The sequence below is a fragment of the Malassezia pachydermatis genome (genome assembly GCF_001278385.1).
Source record: "Malassezia pachydermatis strain CBS 1879 chromosome Unknown scaffold5, whole genome shotgun sequence".
NCBI lineage: Eukaryota > Fungi > Basidiomycota > Malasseziomycetes > Malasseziales > Malasseziaceae > Malassezia > Malassezia pachydermatis.
In genome coordinates, this window is record NW_017253142.1 from 326,740 (window position 1) to 341,686 (window position 14,947).

The following is a 14,947-nucleotide window of genomic DNA, read 5'->3' on the forward strand; positions in this document are numbered from 1 at the left end:
TTCTGCAGTCGATTCTACCCGGCAGGTACGCGCTTTGTAGGCCCAATCACCACTTTATTCATGGGCAGACATGCGTCGACCCAGGAAGCTTGGGCTCCGCTCAGTCATCATTGATGAATAAGCACTTCGTACTCGCACGTGCAATCACCATCCTTTCGCCAGGAACCTATCAGATTACCACTCGCTGTTGTTCCATGACGCGCCTCGCGTGGCCATCGTCATTATTTTCATAACTATCATATGATGGTAGATTCTTAACTTAGTCTTTCCTATGGAACAGGCGTCGCTTGTGTTCATTGGTAGGAACCGTTGTATGTGTGTGATTAGCTGGGGGACGTACGCGACCCAATTCTTCCAGCTCCGTCATAGAACGGAATCCCATGTCAGCAAAGATGTTTTCATCATTCTCCTTAGAGTTGGATAGATTGGCCGATGCCTTCGCCTTTGTACTAGACGGAGCCATATCCTTCCAATGCGAGCAGGTGTAAATACTTTTAAGCCATTCATCACCCGTATCTTCATCGTTTTCAAATTCGTCCACATAAGGAGCAAGCGACGGTCCCCCTGTGCTCGACACTGGAATGACATCTGTGGCATGCGTTGGTGATGAGTATGGATCATCCGCCTTGTTACGTTGTTCTGCGTATAATGAGGCTGATACGGCACCATCGCGAGCTCCGTAAGATCGACCACGTAGAAGATCACCAAGCGTAGCACGTTCTGTTGGCTCTAACACAAGCATTCGCGTCAAGCAGGCGCGTGATCTCAACGGCAACAACCGAAATAAACTGTCATCCGCCCGTGAATGCCCATCATTTGTGGACTCGCCGTCTCGCGGTGTCATCATACCTGGAGATGGCGCAGTCGATTCAAGTTCCGACTCTTCATATACACTATCCGTCATAGGAGAGGGCTCATGGCTATCACCCACCGGCGTAGTTGCTTCGCGCGTAAGGATAGGCGTCACAGTGCCTGGTGTCATACCACCTCCCCCAGTGTGCATTGTGTACCCTGCTTCCACAGCGGTTGGGATATTTCCCTCACCGCTGAACTTGCACATGAGCTCATCTGCGTGTTCTTTGTTCAATACGGCGCCAAAGCGGTCTTCAGGAGAAGCGTCATTATTCGATGTCGCTGGCAGTTCGATACGGCGATGGGGTGCTGCACGCACATTGAGCTCCGGGTGCGCGTCGATGAAAATCTTAAAGCTTGGGTCCGATTCTGGATCAGGCAATTTCCAAGGAAATCGACGTAGTACCATGCAAATATAGATGATGGCCAAGCTCCATATATCGGTCATACGCGCATCGTACATTTGGGATGAAATTACTTCCGGCGCCAAATATGGATCAGACCCAACAATACCTGTGGCTAGGACGTCGGTCTTACCTGGAGCCTGGAACACTGTGGCCGTGCCAAAGTCAATGATCTTTACAATGCCATCTGCGGCCATAACACAATTATCGATCTTAAGATCTCGATGAGCCAGTCCTAGCCCATGAAGATAGTCCACACCGTCCACAATTTGCCTGAACACGCAATTAATTTCATTGTACCCCATCTTTCCACTCATAACCACTGCAAACAATTCATTGGGTGCATATTCCATGACTTCATAGTAGTGTCCGTTGTTCCGAATGATATCTAGTGTCTTGATGATATTGATGTGATGAAGTGTACTTCCAATACAAAACTCTGCTGTTACTTTTTTGATATACTCCTTCTCTGATTCATTAGGCTGTCGTTCGCGGAACTCCTTCACTGCAAACGACTCTTGATCCTTGGATCGTCGGATGATGCGTACCGTCCCCCCTGCTCCTGTACCCAATGTCTTACCAAACTTGCCATACTTCTTTGATAGACCAGCTGTCGATGTACCCCAGGGTGGCGAGTCAGAGCCGCGTCCATTGGAATTGCTGCGTGACTTGTTACTGTCTCTCTTGCCAATATGGGTATGTAGGAAACGACGAAGATCATTGAGTGGGTTCAGGTCCTTCTTGCGTCCTTCCTTTGATTTATGAGAAACTGGTCCAATGTCTTCGTCCGTGTTGAATATATGACGGTCAGGCATGGTGTCTTATGTATACCCGTCGCCACCGCGTGACTCCTTTATGACAACCGACTGCTTACTCTTTAAAGCTGGTGAAACGTAGTCTTAGCGTATAAAATGAGCCTTACAAGTAGTGGAGTTGACGCTCGCTTCGCAGGCCCTTCAAATATAGTGGTGTTGAAAGACAGGTAAAGCAAGACTTTACTTTAGGCAGTAAAGTTCTCTTAGAACGCGCACCAAAGCAACAGATGATGATATGCCTGTGCGGGATTAGTTGGCTTCAGCAATCTTATTACATAAGCCAGCTTTTGGTCCTGGCTTGCATGAGCCGATTTAAAGCGATGCACGTTGATGAAACAAAAAATACAAGATAAATTCCGCTTTCAAACTATATATAAGATCTCGCCACCATACGATTGGCATCAAACTGTGTATAAATGTCCAGCGTCTACAGGCTCATTAGGCCGTCCGGGTCGGTTTCAGAGTCCAGACGCCAAAGAGCTGGAAGATTGCCACGTAAATAGAAATGAGAATGCCGACCAAGAGCTTCATAAACATCACCATAGTGCTCAGGCCAGGGATCAGTTTGCATGGCAACTCCTGGATAGGGTACACATCTTGTTGCTTGCAAATGTAATACTTCTTATCAGACCCTTGAACTAAATTCAGAAGTACCACTAGGGTTGCCTTTGGTGCGTGTATTGAGCGAATAAAGGAAAGGTTGCAACGCAACGTTTGTGTGGCCTCAATGTATATACGCTTGTTTGACTCATCGTACGCTGGCATATAAGAAAACAATAAAGACGTACCGACGGAGTGTACCTCGATGAGAGTGTCCATAAACATGATACGCAGCCACTGGTAGATTTGCAAGATACCATTATCTCTTGACTATCGTCGTTAGTGGCATGACGCGTAGACATACGTGAGGCCAAGAGTTTACAGCACACATGGGGTGATCAAAGGAGGCATCTGGGGTAAAGTACCGTTCTAGAACCTTTTTCTGGTCCTCAGCCGTCTTGGCTCGCACAAGGCCTTCCACAACGCCCGTGATTTCACGTTTGGGATGCTCCATGGTGCATGCAGGTGACGGGATGTCAGCCCGCTACTCCACAAAAGCGATTCATTGGCACGTGGCCTAAACAGGTCCCGATACAAAAGCGACGTCCTACGCGCACCGGCTATGTTTCAAGCCGAAGTTCAAGCACCTATTTATTGTGCTAGTTTCATACAAGCTACCGGGAAACAGCAGGAACTAACTCCATTGTTTCTTCCACCACTTCGACGTATAACAACATAAAGAAGTCCATATGGACGCTAGAATTTATCTGTCCTCTGCCACCAAACTTTCTGTATCCCGCCTTTCGTTCCAAACTCGTCTTCCTGCTACCATCACCCAAGCTATGCGCGCCTCTTCTACATCCTCGAAGCCCATGTATGCGGGTCAGCCATCTTTGCCGCTCCTCCCTGTCCCAGCACTGGAACAGACACTGAGCAAGTACTTGCAGTCTACGCTGCCTTTGCAGGAGTCGGATGAGTCACTGGCTGTGACCAAGGCCGCCGTGGAGTCTGCTTTGAAGGGTAAGGATGCAAAGCTTATGCAGACTCTTCAGGAGCGACTTGTGAAGCGTGCCACCGCCGAGGGTCGTGAGAGCTGGCTTTCGGAATGGTGGCTCTCTGCGGCTTACATGTCGTACCGTGACCCTGTTGTGCCATTCTCGAGCTACTTTTATTTGCACAAGGGCGACCCGAAAGTGAAGACGGGTGTCACTCGTGCGGCGCAGCTTTTGAAGGCTATGATGGCGTTCCGCCAGCTGGTTGTATCGGAAGACCTTGCTCCTGAGAAGACCAAGACCGGCTTTCTTTGCATGGCTCCGTACAAGTGGATGTTTAACTCTTGCCGTATTCCTGTCGAGGGTGAAGATGTATCCAAGGCTTATGACCCTGCTGTGAACAACCACGTCATTGTGCTGCGCAATGGCCACTTTTTTGCCGTGGATCTTGTAAACAAGGTGACAGGCAAGGAGCTCAGCGTGCCTGAGATTGAAGTCCAGCTGGAAAAGATTGTGAACGACTCACGCACGCAGCAGCCTGCTCAAGCGCCGATTGGTGCTCTCTCGTCGACAGACCGTGACACATGGGTGAAGAACCATGAGGCTCTTCTTTCGGGCTCGAATGGTGAGCACAACCGTGCGATCTTGGAGAAGATTGAGAGCGGTGTGTTGGTCCTGTCGCTTGATTCGTCGAAGCCTGTGACGTACGAAGAACGGAGCTTCGATGTTTACGGTGGCAACGCCAAGAACCGCTTCTTTGACAAGCAGCAGCTTATCGTGGCTGACAATGGAACGTCTGGCTACGTCGGTGAGCACTCGATGATGGACGGCACACAGACCCTGCGTCTCAACAACTTTATGCTGAACGCGTTAGCGGCTGGTAAGGTTGAGCTTGCTGGTCCCTCTTCGGGTGCTGTGTTGGATGACCCTGCGTACCTGGAGTTCAAGGTCAGCGACGATCTTGCGAAGGCTGCGAGCGAAGCTAGTGACGCGTTTGTGTCGCTGATGGGCAAGCAGGATGTGTCCGTGTTGGAGTTCTCTGCCTACGGCAAGGAGGCCATTAAGGAATACAAGTGCTCTCCTGATGCATGGGCCCAAATGTGCATTCAGCTTGCTTTTTTCAAGATGTATGGACATGCTTGCGCCACCTACGAGGCGTCGCAGACACGGAAGTTCAAGCTTGGACGTACTGAGACGATCCGCAGTGCCAGCGTGGAGAGTCTGGCGTTCTGCCGCGCCATGGAGGATGCTTCATGCACGGACGCGGAGCGCCTCAAGCTGTTCCAGGCCGCTGCTGCGCAGCACATCAAATACGCGAAGGCTGCCTCGGAAGGTCAGGGTGTGGACCGTCACCTGTTTGGTCTGAAGCGCTTGATTCAGGACGGCGAGACGACCCCTGCGCTGTTCCAGGACCCGATGAACGCCAAGAGCGGTACGTGGATTCTCAGTACCTCGCAGATCAGTGCTGAGCTGTTTGATGCCTGGGGCTTCGGTGAGGTGACCCCGAAGGGTTTCGGTGTGGCGTACTGCATCAAGGAGAACTCGCTTGTGTTTACGATCATGTGTCTCAAGGAGGAGCATATTGCCTCGCGTTTCACGCACTGCCTTAGTCAGGCCGGTCTCGAGCTCCGCGCTCTGCATGATCGTGTGCTGTCGACTACCAAGTTGTGAAGATTACATAGATGATAGAATACGATGTCCAATTCATACATGAAATGTTTCCAACCCAACGAGGTGCGTCGAGCGTTTCTGCTTCACCCGATGGAGCGATCAAGCCGCCTCCATCGATCGGGCTCTGCATCTATCCGCAGATCGTCGAAAGGGATCTTGATTCCCTCATGTCGACATCTGCGTGGCTCCTGTGGTGTATCCGCGAAGTGTATTACGTATTTCTCGAGCCTATCTTTGTCTTTCTGGGTGTCGCAAAGTTTGGGTTTGGTGATGCGACGTATGGCCGCGATGCGCTGCCCTACTCGGCCTCGGAGCGGCGTGACATTTACGAGAACCCAGATGTAACAGTGACGCGGCGTCGTGTATATATGAGCAGGAACGAGCCGATTCTCTCCATGAAACTCCGAGATGTAGATCGTGCACTGCCATTTACCTTTGGCGGCAAAAAGGTGACAGCCTTCATCAACTATTATGTATGGGAAATGCCACACATTTCTCAGCGGGAGCATCGTACGTGTCCACAAAATGCCACTCACATGCAGTCAATGCTGACGTGTACCTGGTCCATGGCATCAATGAGTACTCAGGCCGGTGTACACCTCAGGCCGTGATTCACATGAAGAATGGTTTCCGGACGATTGCGATTGATATGCCCAACTTTGGCCGATCGTCCGGTTTGCAGGGACACTTGCCAACACTTCGTTTAAACGAAGGTGCCTTGGATGCTGTGATGTACCATGTATATATGTGTGACCAGCACAATGGAATGAAGGATCTGCACAAACGCAAGCGGTTTGCTCAAGGCGGCTCTATGGGCGGGTTCACTGTCGCCTACCATGCCGCCCTCCATCCGCCAGCTTCGCACCCTGACTTTCTTGCTTTGGATGGGATCAGTATGACGGCGCCCATGCTCCGCATTGCCCCAGAAACACGACCGCCGTTGATTGTGGAAAAGACAGCACGGTGCATCGCCTTTTTTGCAGGTCGACTGGGTGTTCTCCGTGCGATCCGCGGCAAGTTGTCGGACGACCCCAGGTACGTATCCACGTCTTAAGACTTACTCTGCAGGGTGGAGTTGTTTGCTCGCAATGACATTCAAGGGTACCATGGCCTTGTCCGTGTAGATACAGGGCTGGCCATCGTGGATGGACTGGTCCATCTCGATGAGATTGCCGATGCCATACAGTGCCCTGTGTCGATTCATCATGGCACAGCCGATCGTGTAACGGACCCTGCTGGCTCGCGCATGTTCTACGATAGGATGCGTGTTGAGAAAAAGTCTTTGCGACTATGGCCCTCATGGGAGCATGGTATGTATTGTCGAGGCTCATCGTTCAGCCATGGTCAAGAACTATCCTGGTATGTCCGACCAAGACATTGCGAATCGGAACGAACTCTTAGGCGATATCGTATGTATCTCTGCTTCCTGACCAATACAGTCGCAATGGTTCATGCAAATCACTCGAGACTCTACACAAGCAAGTGTTCTCCCATAAAAGCTATTTAGGGCTCCAGGCGCTTGGGGTCACGAGGGAACATGCTGGCACGGCGAATGTTGCCCAGACCCAAGTACAGCATGACGACACGCTCTAGACCGATACCACCGCCTGCATGCGGCGGCGTACCCAGACGGAACGCGTCCACATAATGCTTCATAGCCGACACAGGGATATTGGCTGCAGCCAGACGTTCTTCCAAGAACTTGGCATCGTGTACACGTTGCGCACCCGACAAGATCTCTTGACCGCGCATGAAAAAGTCATAAGAGTTGGAGTAACGGTTGTCCTTCGGGTCGGGCATAGTGTAGAAGGGACGGATATCCAGCGGGAACTTGTCCAATGCATAAAAGTCTGTGTGGTACTTGTCGCGCACAAGCTTACCAAGGGCACGTTCCGTTTCTGTGCTCAAGTCGTCTAGATCGTTAATATCGTAGCCAGCGTCACGGAGCATCTGCACACCCTCCTTAAAGTCCAGGCGCACAGGCTTCTCCGGCACCAGGAACTCCTCCGCAGGGAATTGACGGCGGATCGTGGCAATCTCTGTGGCATAACGCTTAGGAAGCTCGCTAAAGATGAACATGAACAACTGGTTCAACAGGTCCACCACTTCATGGTAGTGGTCCTGGAACGCCATCTCCAAGTCAAGGCCGGTAAACTCGGTCATATGACGATGCGTGTTGCTGTCTTCCGCACGGAACACAGGGCCAATTTCATACACACGGCCAAAGTCGGCGGATATGGCCATCTGCTTGCCCAGCTGGGGACTCTGCGCTAGGAAAGCCTTGCCCTTAAAGTAATCCACCTTGAACACAGACGCACCACTCTCAGTAGCAGCGCCTTGCAGCTTCGGGGTATGGATCTCAATGAAGCCATTGTTCTCCAAGAATTCGCGGAACAGCTTGCACACACCATGGTTCAGGCGGAAAATCGCCTGGTTCGTAGGCGTACGCAGATCCAGTACACGGTTGTCCAATCGCGTGTCCAGCGCAATCGGAGGAAGAGGGCGTGGCGTGTTCTGCGATGCCTCAATCTCTGCATCCGATCGCGTAGCATCGTCAACGTAGAATGGAATCTGACCCTCCCATGTCACAGGGACCTGCACAAACATCTTAGAAATTTTCACCTCCGCATCCTTGATGGTCACAGAAGGCGACTCAATAGGCTTCGGTACCTTGGAAATGGTACCTTCAATCAACACCAGTGACTCAGGCGTGACCGACGCAGCCCACTTGGTCATTTGGCGCGAAATCTTCTCTGGGGTCACTGCCATGGTCGCCTGAACACACTGCATGCTCTGACGGAGGTTGAAGAAGACTAGTTTTGCCGAAGGAGCACGGCTTGTCTGCAAACGTGCGACAAGGGTAATTGGCTGACCATCCTTGTCAGGGTGGATATCCTCGATTGCAAATAATTGACGGTTAGTGTGCTCTTGCGACTGGTTCATCGGGAGGGGACCATAGTTCTCTGTCGCATAGTCCACTTCAGCAGCCTGCCTAGCAGCCTGCTCTGCGGCAAGGCGCGCTGCCTTTTCCGCTTTAATGCGTTCCTTTTCTGCCTTCTCAGCGCGCTTACGGCGCTGCTTGTCCGACAGAGGCGTGCCATCTGGGTTCAGTTCCTCCGCCGGGGCAGGAGCTTGCGTTTGTTCAGCAGCAGGAGCTTGAGTTTGCGCCTCCCCTGGAGCGGTCGTTTGTTTTGTCTCTTCACTAGACATTCCTTAACGTGGTCTTGGGCGAAGGGACGTGCGGCGTGGCGTGCCGCCATACCTGCACACGTCGTGTTTCTCCACATTGGCGCTGACGAAAGGCTGACTTGGCAGAACTACATGGCACGTGACTATTTCTCAAACAGGTACTGTGCCTATAACTGAGAAGGGGTGGCGCTTGGGCTTGCTTCCCAACCGTCATCGTTTCTAGTCGGACTTGGTATGTGACCAACCCAAAGATGAAAGGAGGGTATGCTAACACTCTTCAGATTGGAAATGAGGGCTAAGTGGAGGAAGAAGCGTATGCGCCGTCTTCGCCGCAAGCGCAGAAAGATGCGTGCTCGCTCGAAGTAAATGAGCTTGCGATGTGACAAGGACGTTCGAGTGCTTTGACTCTGAGGGAGTTTTTCTCCTTCTTCATGCCAAGGCAATCCAATACCTCTGTACTACATTTGGTATTGTGTTCTTGTCTTTCAACAATCTCGGTGTTGGCCACCAAAAGTGTCGGTCGTTGGATTCAAGTTGGTTTTCAGGCTGTTTCTGATTCTTCTAGAACTGGAGTATCCAGTCTGACAAAGTAGCATTGTAATGCAATCGGCCCCAAAAGGCCAATACCTCTTTTCTATTAGTGTTACATGTGTTTTAGGACATGTCAGAAGTGCTCCTTTGCAGGGCGAAGGTCCATTTCGAATGTCCAAGTGCTAGGATGCTGCTGTGCGAGGAAGAGCCACGACTTGGCCATTTCATCTGGCACCAATGCCTAGGTGTTGCGTTAGTGCATGGTTTCTTTTACGTACTAAGCCATCCTGAAATCGTTCGGTGGTAGGCAAACCAAAGTAGCTCAACGCTGTTTTGGATTCAATGAGACCATCGACAATGACATGAGCAATGTGTACATTCTGCTCTCCATACTCACGAGCCAATGACTGATGGCGTTAGTAGGCCATGAAATGGGCTCATACGTACTTGGCACATGTTTCGTAGACCTCCCTCTGTTCAGTTAGCATATACTGCGCCTGGCAACTACGTACTTGAGGCAGCGAAAGGGGCAAATCCGGCAGCACCTCGGACGCTGCTTGTTGCTCCCGTGAATATAATGGTACCACCTTGGCGGTGCTTGTTCATTGCGCGTAAAGATTCTTGCGCAAAAACATAGGGTGCGATACTTTCGGTCAGAGCCATTTTACGCACATATTAGCTTCGACGCTGTCCTTAAGCTTCGAAACAGGGATATCCAAAAAGGGACCTCGTTTGCGAATACTTGCATTGTAAAGACAGGTACCAATGAGCTTGTCGGGCCATGTAGCTTGAATATCACGGAAAGCAATCTTAATGGATTCAATATCTTGAACATCACACGCAAAAGCGCGTGCCAAAGGAGATGAGGTCAGAGGCACCCTTTCTCCATCTTGTTCCCATTTTGTCCGAATAATTTGGTCAAACTTCGTGTTAACCTCATCCATATCTTACCTCTTTAGCCCATGAATCTAGCCGCGCTTTAGATCTAGACATGATTGCGATTGTGTATCCTTGTTCAGCGAACGTTCGAGCCAAGCTTCGTCCCAAACCCGGCCCCACCTAACAATGAGTTCCGTCACATAAACAACGTACACCAAGCACAAGCACAATATGCTTACTTCTTATCGGTCCATGTACTGGATTCATACCCAATGGTTGAACTACATGACCTGGCTTTGCTGTAGTCTTGAGCTTGCTCAAGTCCACCATGATATGACGGGCGAAGCACGGACTTCGTGCACAGCCTCCACATACAATGTCCATTCGTGGCAGGGCCAGAATTCACAATTTATCACTGGTGGTAAACTAGAAAACAGACAACACTACATCTAATATTCCTCTTCAATGTACTCTCCCTGTTCATCGACCATGTCGTCGATGTATTCGCCTTCGTACACCTCATCATCGTCGATGCCGGCCGCTTCATATTGCTCATATTCAGCAATCAAGTCAAGCAAGTTTGACTCCGCTTCAGTGAACTCCATCTCATCCATGCCTTCATTCGTGTACCAGTGCAAGAAAGCCTTGCGACGGAACATAGCACCGAACTGATTGTGAGTTCGCTTGAATAGTTCCTGAATTGCTGTAGTGTTACCAATAAATGTTGCGCTCAGTTTCACATTAGGCGGCGGAACGTCACAAAGTGAGGTCAAAACGTTTTGCGGGATCCATTCAACAAATCCAGCAGACGCCTTCGCTTGGATATTGTGCATCTCTGATTCCACCTCGCGACTGGAAATTTTACCACGGAAAATAGCAGCGATTGTCAGGTACTTGCCAGCACGGGGGTCAATGGCTGCCATGTTGTTGTGTGGGCTAAAGCCTTGGTGAACAAGCTCCGATACATTCAAAGCCTGATAAGCCTGAAGCGAAGATGCCACTAGAGGTGCATATCCGCAAGTGAAGAAGTGCAAGCGAGGGAAAGGTACCATGTTCACACCAAGTTTGCGCAGGTCTGAGTTCAGCTGTCCAGGGAATCGAAGTGTAGTAGAACATCCCGACATAGCGTTTGAAATCAGAGTGTTCAGGTCTTCATACTTGGGTGATTCAGTACGAAGGGTGCGCTGACAGATATCGTACAATGCCTGGTTGTCCAAGCAGAAAGACAAGTCTGCATTCTCAACAAGCTGATGGAAAGAAAGGGTAGCGTTGTAAGGCTCCACCACGGTGTCGGATACTCTAGGCGAGGGAAGAACCGACCATGTGGCAAGCATACGGTCAGGATACTCTTCACGGAGCTTGCTGAGCAAGTTGGTACCCAATCCAGAACCTGTTCCACCACCTAGAGAGTGAACAAGCTGGAAGCCCTGGAACATGTCTGCACGTTCTGTCTCCTTCCGGGCTACCTCAAGCACAGAGTCCAAGAGCTCTGCACCTTCCGTATAATAGCCCTTCGCAAAGTTGTTACCAGCACCAGAGTCACCATGGACGAAATTGTCAGGGCGGAAAAGATGGCCCAACGGACCTGTACGGAGATGATCAATGGTACCTGGTTCCAAATCAATGTTGACGGAACGAGGCACATACTTTCCCTCTCGGCTTGAGTCTTCAAAGAACACATTCACGCGGGAAAGTTGAAGGGGGTCATTGCCGACATATTCCTGTATATGTCAATGAATTTGGTATACGTACACCATCATGGTTTAGTCCATGTTCCTTGAGAATAGTCTCCCAAAATGCACTAGCAATTTGATTGCCGGCTTGACCGACAGCGAAAGTGATCAGCTCACGCATCACACAAAGCCTAAGGAACAGGACGTGCGACGAGTGCCTTGGAACGTGTTGATCTTGGTCCACGTGGCACTGCTGACAAAGTCCAAAAATTTGGACGCGACATTTCTGAAGGGTCGACATGTCGTCCAGCCTGCCTCTGGCAGTAGGGTCTCATCCATTAGGCATCAAGCCTTTGGGCAATGCATGGTTTGATGGCGTGCAGAGTACTAGATCTCATGACTTAGGTTATTTTTCCAAGCTGGAAGATGCCTTTCTTCTTCAGCTTCTCATTGAATGGCTAGACGCACCCAGTCTTCTTCGCCTCAGTGCTGCTGGTCGGTCGTTCTATGCCTTAGGAAACACGCCTAGTGTCTGGCGTGAAAAATATATTGCAGATTTCCATGAAGATATCTTAGTGTGGCATGGAAGTTGGCGGGCTATGTATGCGGCTGCTCATCTTAAACGTCAGTCTGCATCAGAGCATGACTTGGCTATGATCCGAGCCGCATCGCAATGCCAAGTGTCGGCCAAAGGCGTTTATTCTGAGGCCATATACCATGAATTCATGACATCTGCGTTTGATCCAGCCCCCTTTTTGGAGCACCATGCACGCCTCGAGCAGAAACGTTTACGGCGTGTTCGCAAAGTGTCTACCGAAGAAGCACATGGTCATCCTAGGTTTTCTGACAACTTCACACGCGTAAATGCCAAAAAGATGTCTGCATTTGACTTTGTTTCTCACTATGCAGAAAAGAATTATCCTTGCATTTTGGTGCACGCCACAGAGGACTGGCCATGTCGTACATGGTCACTGGATTATATTTGTCAGGCTTGGGGTAGCCGCATCTTTCAAGCAGAAGCGATTCGAATAAGCGGACGAGCCTATATTGACTATGCGAGGTCTTATGGGGGTGGTGGACAACCAGACAGTCAAATTGGAGCGGTGCCTGATACATCGCCCTTCTATTTATTTGATGCTACCGTAGCAGCCGAGGAGGTTGAAGCATCTAAAGGGTGGCGTATTCCTTCCGCTATTGTACGATACCCGGCGCAATACACTGAATCTTCCTCTGACGAAGAAAGTGCTGATGCTACACGTGCTGATCTCTTCTCACTCATGGGTGCCATGCGTCCTGACTATCGTTGGCTCATTGCGGGGCCTGCAAGGAGCGGAAGTGGTTGGCACAAAGATCCAAATATGACTTCCGCTTGGAATGCTGTGATGCATGGTACAAAGTATTGGATGATGCTCCCTCCTGATGTATCGCCTCCTGGTGTATTTGTGTCGGAAGACCATTCAGAAGTAACAGCGCCTGCTAGTTTAAGTGAATGGATGCTGGACTTTTATGCTGAAACTAAGGCCAAACACGGGCGGCGTGAATGTGGTGGAGATGGACAGCTATTGGAAGGCGTTTGCGCCGCAGGGGAAGTGATGTATGTCCCCAGTGGCTGGTGGCATCTTGTGATCAACCTGGATGAGTCTGTTGCCCTTACCCAAAACTTTGTCAGTAAAGCCGAATTGTCTTCTGTATTGGCCTTCATGAAATATTCGCCTGATCAAATCAGCGGGTTCCGTTCCAAGACCGGCAAAGAGACCTTGTACGATACCTTCTTATCTCGTCTGTTGGACTATGATACAACTATGACACAGCAGGCTGTCAATGAAATGAAAAAGCCCGCCTTTTGTGCACCTGCAACGGACGTATCCAAAGAGGATAGTCACGTAAGTTGGCGTGAACGCCTGTGCCAAGATGCTACAGCAACCTCGACTTGGTCACTGGCAGGATGCATTGATGACAGCGAGTTGGGTGATATACCCTGGTCATAGATTCAATAGAGCATTGCTCCTCCATTTCGCATATTTTTGCGATGCGTGGCTATCGTTCAGAGCTCCAGTTATCCACTGCAGAGCACCAAGCACTTGTACATTGAGTTGAAGAATAGAGGCGTTGGATGTAGGACGAGGGCGTACAACTTTGCCCAGGACTTCCAGTTCTGTTCTTGCAGTACCTAGTTCGTGAAATACTATATGAAGTCCGCACTGCTGAAACCAGAGATAAGCCATATCTGGGTCCTGCTCCAACGATTGAGGACTTGCAGCGCGGAAAGAGGCAATGGCTTTCAGCGCATGTCGAGCTGCTTCTTTTTGTTCCTTTGTTAACGTGGGTATAGGTCCATCCTTTCCGTCTTCATGTAAAGCTTTTTTGACAAGGTCTGAGGGGTAATGTGGGTCCTGTAAAGCCGCCTCAGTTATGCGATGCAGTAGCTCTGCACTCAACTGCTTTGGTGGCATCAGGTGGAGGTGTATAAAATACGATTACAATAACTATAGTGCTGCTAGTCAAGCCCTACAGCCCATACTTCGACGCCCAAGCATTGAAACTTGCCTTGCTCCGGCGTGTGTGGTTTGTCAATCAAGTCGTCTAGCAAGTCCACAGGGGGCGCATTTCCACCACCCTCCGCTGCATGCAATGCCTTACTCTCTTGTGCGTTACACAACACTTGATTATCGAATGCTGGGCATTGTGCTGATACACCTTTGTTGAGAGCATCATCAAACCATAAGCCATAGTGGCCATCTCCGCCTCCCACAGATAAAAAGTCAGATTCCGTTAGTACCATATAATCGTTTTTTCCTGTCCATCGAAACACTTCAATAGCCTTATCAGGGTGAAGATCATCCTCCACGCTGGCTTCTCCATCTGTCTCTTCGGGAGGCACAGGTAAAAGGCGTTGCACAGTTTTCCACAAGAAACACTCACCATTTCCATAATAGTGAGGTGATATGTGCAATGCCTCATTGACGAACGCACCAAATACATTGTCGTCGGTATCCCGCACGGCAATGACAATCCCTGCGTTGCTCATGTCTACGCCGCCACCGACGTGGAGGGAGGTCCCAAGGACAGCTTGCTGTGCTGCTGCAGAGGAGCCACGCAGCCATGCTTCGGCAGGCCCTTGTTCCCTACGTCCTGGATTCATAGCCCTATCGACACGGCTGTACAATGTCGATAAACTAGCTCCATGTTGATCCAGCGAATATAACAGTGACCAGGATTTTCCTAGGCGAAGACGCCGGGGCACCTGCGCATGGATCCGAGCCGCATGCCAGGCCTCGATCACAATATCTGTGTCCTCACGTCGCCCCTTTAATTGCACGGGGATAGGTAGCTGCTCTCTTCGTCGCTCCCCTGCTGAATCGAAAGACCAGTGTCCATGATTCCAATGTGGTGTGGCTGTG

The 14,947-nt window shown here is 50.3% G+C and overlaps 9 protein-coding genes across 9 annotated transcripts; 3 read left to right on the forward strand and 6 right to left on the reverse strand.

Annotated features, from left to right (window-relative positions):
* Positions 1–227: 227 nt before the first annotated feature.
* Positions 228–2,071, reverse strand: Malapachy_1879 (other hal protein kinase; the record flags this gene model as incomplete). Its single annotated transcript, XM_018136375.1, has 2 exons — positions 228–233; positions 341–2,071. 2 exons carry the CDS (start codon positions 2,069–2,071, stop codon positions 228–230), a joined length of 1,737 nt encoding a protein of 578 aa, XP_017991532.1.
* Positions 2,072–2,509: 438 nt separating this feature from the next.
* Malapachy_1908 (hypothetical protein) lies at positions 2,510–3,125 on the reverse strand (the record flags this gene model as incomplete). Its single annotated transcript, XM_018136404.1, has 3 exons — positions 2,510–2,829; positions 2,860–2,941; positions 2,976–3,125. The coding sequence occupies 3 exons, from the start codon at positions 3,123–3,125 to the stop codon at positions 2,510–2,512; spliced, it is 552 nt and encodes a 183-aa protein (XP_017991344.1).
* Positions 3,126–3,453: 328 nt separating this feature from the next.
* Malapachy_1863 (acyltransferase ctase cot cpt) lies at positions 3,454–5,274 on the forward strand (the record flags this gene model as incomplete). Its single annotated transcript, XM_018136359.1, has 1 exon — positions 3,454–5,274. One exon carries the CDS (start codon positions 3,454–3,456, stop codon positions 5,272–5,274), a length of 1,821 nt encoding a protein of 606 aa, XP_017991516.1.
* A 167-nt stretch (positions 5,275–5,441) lies between these two features.
* Malapachy_1893 (hypothetical protein) lies at positions 5,442–6,770 on the forward strand (the record flags this gene model as incomplete). Its single annotated transcript, XM_018136389.1, has 5 exons — positions 5,442–5,784; positions 5,817–6,309; positions 6,343–6,584; positions 6,613–6,683; positions 6,714–6,770. The coding sequence occupies 5 exons, from the start codon at positions 5,442–5,444 to the stop codon at positions 6,768–6,770; spliced, it is 1,206 nt and encodes a 401-aa protein (XP_017991382.1).
* A 7-nt stretch (positions 6,771–6,777) lies between these two features.
* Malapachy_1871 (aspartyl-trna synthetase) lies at positions 6,778–8,484 on the reverse strand (the record flags this gene model as incomplete). Its single annotated transcript, XM_018136367.1, has 1 exon — positions 6,778–8,484. The coding sequence occupies one exon, from the start codon at positions 8,482–8,484 to the stop codon at positions 6,778–6,780; it is 1,707 nt and encodes a 568-aa protein (XP_017991536.1).
* A 643-nt stretch (positions 8,485–9,127) lies between these two features.
* Positions 9,128–9,938, reverse strand: Malapachy_1888 (short-chain dehydrogenase reductase sdr; the record flags this gene model as incomplete). Its single annotated transcript, XM_018136384.1, has 5 exons — positions 9,128–9,235; positions 9,273–9,401; positions 9,442–9,467; positions 9,507–9,640; positions 9,667–9,938. The coding sequence occupies 5 exons, from the start codon at positions 9,936–9,938 to the stop codon at positions 9,128–9,130; spliced, it is 669 nt and encodes a 222-aa protein (XP_017991519.1).
* Positions 9,939–10,322: 384 nt separating this feature from the next.
* On the reverse strand, positions 10,323–11,727 carry Malapachy_1884 (tubulin beta chain; the record flags this gene model as incomplete). The annotated part of the gene is made up of 2 exons (XM_018136380.1): positions 10,323–11,594; positions 11,626–11,727. 2 exons carry the CDS (start codon positions 11,725–11,727, stop codon positions 10,323–10,325), a joined length of 1,374 nt encoding a protein of 457 aa, XP_017991523.1.
* Positions 11,728–11,845: 118 nt separating this feature from the next.
* Positions 11,846–13,534, forward strand: Malapachy_1891 (clavaminate synthase-like protein; the record flags this gene model as incomplete). The annotated part of the gene is made up of 1 exon (XM_018136387.1): positions 11,846–13,534. One exon carries the CDS (start codon positions 11,846–11,848, stop codon positions 13,532–13,534), a length of 1,689 nt encoding a protein of 562 aa, XP_017991203.1.
* Positions 13,535–14,043: 509 nt separating this feature from the next.
* Positions 14,044–14,688, reverse strand: Malapachy_1906 (oxidation resistance protein 1; the record flags this gene model as incomplete). Its single annotated transcript, XM_018136402.1, has 1 exon — positions 14,044–14,688. One exon carries the CDS (start codon positions 14,686–14,688, stop codon positions 14,044–14,046), a length of 645 nt encoding a protein of 214 aa, XP_017991346.1.
* Between the last annotated feature and the right edge of the window lie 259 nt (positions 14,689–14,947).